Here is a 4,531-nt window from a genome sequence, read left to right as displayed (position 1 = left end):
CCCCCCATCAAGGACCCACCAGTCCTGGAGAGCTTCCCCTTCCCCTTCCCCTTCCCCTTCCCCGGCCCTTTCCCACAAGGAGCAGCGGAGGCTGCATTGGCTGAAACATTCCGGGCTATCAGCACTGCAGCACAAATCCAATCCACAGCCCCATGGGAAGGAACGGAATTGTCTCTCCCCAGCCGACCCAGCACTCTCCAGCCATCCCCAGTCCTGGTTCCAGCGTCCGTCCAGCTGATGGGGTGTCCAGGGTCCTGGGTGCAGGTGTGGGGTGCAGGTGTGGGATGTTGGGGTGCAGGTATTGGGGTGCAGGTGGGGATGTTGGGGTGCAGGTGGGGATGTTGAGGTGCAGGTGGGGATGTTGGGGTGCAGGTATTGGGGTGCAGGTGTGGGATGTTGGGGTGCAGGTGTGAGGTGCAGGTATTGGGGTGCAGGGGGACATTTCGTGTGGAGCTGACCCGTGCGGTGCTGCAGAACCGCTGTCCCTCCCCTGGCCGGGGTCCCACGCCCTGTGGGGACAGGGGGGTCTCCACTGCCCTGGGGCCGGGCAGGGTTCCCCGAGGGGCCAGGCTGCCATGGGACAGTGGCTGCCAAAGGCTGGGCTGGGCAGGCACTGATGGACCATGGGACCAAGCCGCCATGGCCAGGGTGGACAGCAGCTCCAGAGCTCCTGCTGGGCCCTGCACTCCTTGCCGTGGGGAGTCCCCCATCTGTCAGGGAAGGCTCTGGGGCCTGATCCCTCCATCCCTCCCAGGGCCACCCTCACCCTGGCCAGCACCCCTGTTCCAGGGAGTGGAAGCAGGACGCGTTCCATGGTTTATTTCCAGCCTGATGGATTTCTCAGGAGCAGGACGCCACGGGGGGATGTGGGTGCCCACTCTGGTACAGTCGGACAGGGGCTGGGACCCCTCAGCCTTGCAGCTGGGCGGGGGTCCTGCTGTCGGGCACCTCTTCCCCAGCGATGGTGCAGCTCCCGCCCTGCGGCTCTGGGGGGTCCAGGGGCATTTTGGGACGTGTCACCCTCCTGAGGCACCCGCAGCCACACCCCCCTGGAGGGGTCGCAGTGCTGGGTCTGCAGAGCCATCAGGCAGCGTTGCCCAGGACCAGCACGCTCATGAGGAAGACCATGAGGAAGAAGACCCACATGAAGAAGCGGTCCATCACCCTGGCCACCTTCTTCCACTCGCCGGTGCGGCGCTGGTTGGCGCGGTGGCGCCGGAAGCAGCCGGCGATGTACCCAACGTTCCTCAGCAGGGCATCGTGGTGGCACAGGCAGTGGTCCCAGGGGCAGCCCCCCGCCTCGGTGCCCACCTGCCCCTCCCCGAGGCTCTCCGCTGGCCCCCCGGCGTCCCCCACACCCGCCCGCCCACCCAGCGCCCGCTGGGGGCTCTTGCAGCTCTCGCCCACCTCGTAGACGCAGCAGAGCCGGGCCATGTGGTGCAGGATGAGCCGGCGCGCCCAGGGGGGCACAGGCCGGGCCCCCGGCCCGCAGTGGTGCACGTTCATGATGAAGATGGTGAGCGCGGTGGAGGCGGTGATCATGGTCATGGTGGCGATGTAGTACTTCCCTGCAGGGACAGCGGGCACTGACAGGGCGCACGGGGGGGTCCTGTGCCCCACAGGGGGTCCTGCTCCCCCCCACTGTGCCACAGCCCCGACCCCGGCACCGGCACTGCCCGGCCCCAGCACAGACCCCCTGGTCCTGGGTGCCGTCGGGGCTCACCGATGAGCGGGACGCTCTCCGAGGGGGGCATGCTCTCGGCCACCAGCAGCTGGAACACGGTGAGGGCCAGCAGCACCGTCACCCCCAGCGACACCTTCTCCCCCGAGTCGGCCGGCAGGTAGAAGCCGAGGGGTGCCAGGAAGGAGACCATGATGCAGGGCAGGAGCAGGTTGAAGATGTAGAAGGAGGCGCGGCGGCGCAGGAGCAAGGTGTAGGTGACGTCGGGGTAGGGCTCGGAGCAGCAGCCGTAGGTGATGACGTTCCTCGTGGCGGGCATGCCCAGCACCTCCCACTCCACGTTCTCCACGAAGTCCGTCAGGTCCCCGGTGTCCAGCTGGTTGCGGAGGTCGATCTGGTTCCCGTTGTAGGTCCAGGAGCCGAAGGTGAGGTGGCACTGCTGCCCGTCGAAGGGGAAGTAGGACACGTCCACCTTGCAGGAGCTCTTGGTGATGGCGGGTGAGTCCCACATGATGTGCCCGTCGGAGCGCAGCACCACGTTGGTCTCCATGGAGCCGCCGAAGTGCTCATCGGCGCTGGGCAGGGAGGGGTGGCCGTGGTGCCACGTCCCCTGCCCGCGCCCGTTGCAGCCCCCGGCTGTCCCCTCGGTGGTGGGGGTCAGTCCCAGGCACATCTGGCTGCTGCCAGCAGCACCCCCTGCCCCCCATCTCCCTGCATCTCCCACTGCAGGACCTTCCTGCTCCCACCCCAAGGTTGCACCGCCCCGTGCAGCCCCCCAGCCCCAGCCGGGGCCCCCCTGGCTCCAGGAGCAGATGAGGGGCCAAGCACAACCCACTTGTTGTAGAGGATGATGTCAGGTCGCCAGACGTAGCTGCTGGGGATGCGGATGCTGTCGATGCCGCCGTACCCGTCCTTGTCCCAGCTGAGGTGGGCGTCCAGCCAGGTCTGGCGGACCCACAGGTAGGAGGTGAGGACCTGGTTCCTCTCGTCCTGCCGAGAGGAGAGGGTGGGCGTGGGGAATAGACCCCGGTGCCACCCCCACGCCCCTCAGCCCCCAGCCCAATGGCCTATCCGAGTGCCCCGCAAAGCTGAGCTGGATTCGAGGGGGTCGTGCTGGTTTTGGGGGGAACCGGGCTGTCTGCAAAATGGTCTGAGCTGACTCGGGGGCAGCTGTGCTGGTTTGGGGCTGGATCCGGGCTGGTTTCAAGGGCTGAGCGTCAGCGTGGGGCTGGGCAGGAGCCGCTGCGGGGAGCAGAGCGCGGTGGCGGTGCCGTGCCCGGGCACTCACCATGTCGATGATCTGGGACAAGGTGACCTGGAGGGTGACGTTGAGCGCCCGATCCGTGTCCTCCACGGGGCGCAGGGCACTGGAGTAGTTGGCGAAGAGGTCGTGGAGCAGTTTGTAGGCGAGCCTGCCCTGCGCCCCCCGGCAGCCTGGAAAGAGCCGGAGCGGGGGCTGGAGGGGCCGGGGTGCAGCCGGACCCCTCCCGAGGGATCCCCAGGACGCGGCCGCGGGGACTCTCCGGCAGCTGGGAGGGGCAGGAGCACGACGGGACCCCCGCCCCTCCTCACCGCCACCCTGAGCCCCCCACCCCCGGCATTCCCTGTGTGCGGGGGACGCTGCTCCAGGGCCCCCCCGCAGCCGGAGCGGGGGTCCGCGCCCCTCGAGCCCCCCCTGCTCACCCGGGGCCGGGAGGACGCCGGCGAGGCAGAGGGCGAGGCACAGGCGAGCTCCGGGCTCCATCCCGCCGCAGGTGCGGGGACACGGGGGGGCGGGTGACGTCAGGGCGGGGACAGGGCGGGGGGGCACGGCCCCCCAGGCACCCACGGCGAGGGGTGACGGGGGCGACCCCCGGGGGTCCCGGCTGGGAGGCGGCAGCGGCCGGGAGGGGCTCCGGGTGCAGCCGGGCCCCGTTTGGCAGGGCTTTGGGAGGCACTGGCCGCAGCCGCGCTGTGCCCGTGGGCTGCCCAGCACCTGCCCCAGCCCCGGGGACACCGGACCCGCCGCTCGGGGACACCGGGGCGGGGCGGGAGCCGGGGGCAGCCGCTGCGGCCCTGGCGTGGAGTGACCCCCGTGCGCAGCAAGGGGCATCCCGCTCTCTGGTCTTACAAAAGAGCAGGGGAAGGGAAGAGGCAGATTATTCCCATTCGGTGAGGAGAAAATCCCGGGAGGTTGAGGGAGGGACACGAGTCAGGAGACAAAGCTGCGAGGGCCAGCGGCGTCTGGCACGGGGGTGCCGGAGCATCCCCAGCTCCAGCCCCGGGGAATCCGCCGGCTCCGCTCTCCCGGCGTCTCCTGGCACCCTTCCCACGCCGAGCCCCGGCGGCAGATGCCGAGCGGTTTTGAGGCCGGAGGTTTTGTTTCCAGGCGGTGAATTATTCATCCCAGCCCGTCCCGCCCGGGCCGGAGCCGCCGGGGCCGCTCAGGCCCAATTACAGTAATGGAAGGAGGCGAAGCCGGAGTGACCCGGCCCCTGCACGCAGCCAGTGTCACCTGAACGTGCCACCGCGGTCAGGGACAGGGACACCTTCCACCACAGCAGGGGCCTCCAAGCCCCAATGTCCAGCCTGGCCTTGGACACTGCCAGGGATCCAGGGGCAGCCCCAGCTGCTCTGGGCACCCTGTGCCAGGGCCTGCCCACCCTCCCAGGGAACAATTCCTGCCCGAGATCCCATCCAGCCCTGCCCTCTGGCACTGGGAAGCCATTCCCTGTGTCCTGTCCTTCCAGCCCTTGTCCCCAGTCCCTCTCCAGCTTTTACACGAGCCCCTTTCAGGACCAAAAGGCCACAATCTGGTTTATCTGGGTTCCCCACACCCCATCCTCGAGATAGATGATGACAGATCATCTA

The 4,531-nt window shown here is 68.8% G+C and overlaps 1 protein-coding gene across 1 annotated transcript; it reads right to left on the bottom strand.

The window, feature by feature from the left end:
- Positions 1-804: 804 nt before the first annotated feature.
- On the bottom strand, positions 805-3,445 carry LOC121672265 (neuronal acetylcholine receptor subunit alpha-10-like). Its single transcript, XM_042044868.1, has 5 exons — positions 3,365-3,445; positions 2,970-3,115; positions 2,517-2,671; positions 1,724-2,256; positions 805-1,568 (listed from the first exon to the last, which is right to left on the bottom strand). Exons 1-5 carry the CDS (start codon positions 3,423-3,425, stop codon positions 1,084-1,086), a joined length of 1,380 nt encoding a protein of 459 aa, XP_041900802.1. The 5' UTR covers positions 3,426-3,445; the 3' UTR covers positions 805-1,083.
- Between the last annotated feature and the right edge of the window lie 1,086 nt (positions 3,446-4,531).

This window comes from Corvus kubaryi, unplaced genomic scaffold (genome assembly GCF_017639235.1).
Source record: "Corvus kubaryi isolate FWS band 111438036 unplaced genomic scaffold, C.kubaryi_AGA036_p1.0 46027, whole genome shotgun sequence".
Classification (NCBI taxonomy): Eukaryota; Metazoa; Chordata; class Aves; order Passeriformes; family Corvidae; genus Corvus; species Corvus kubaryi.
The sequence above is the reverse complement of the archived record's forward strand: the minus strand, read 5'-3'. Positions and strand labels throughout refer to the sequence as shown.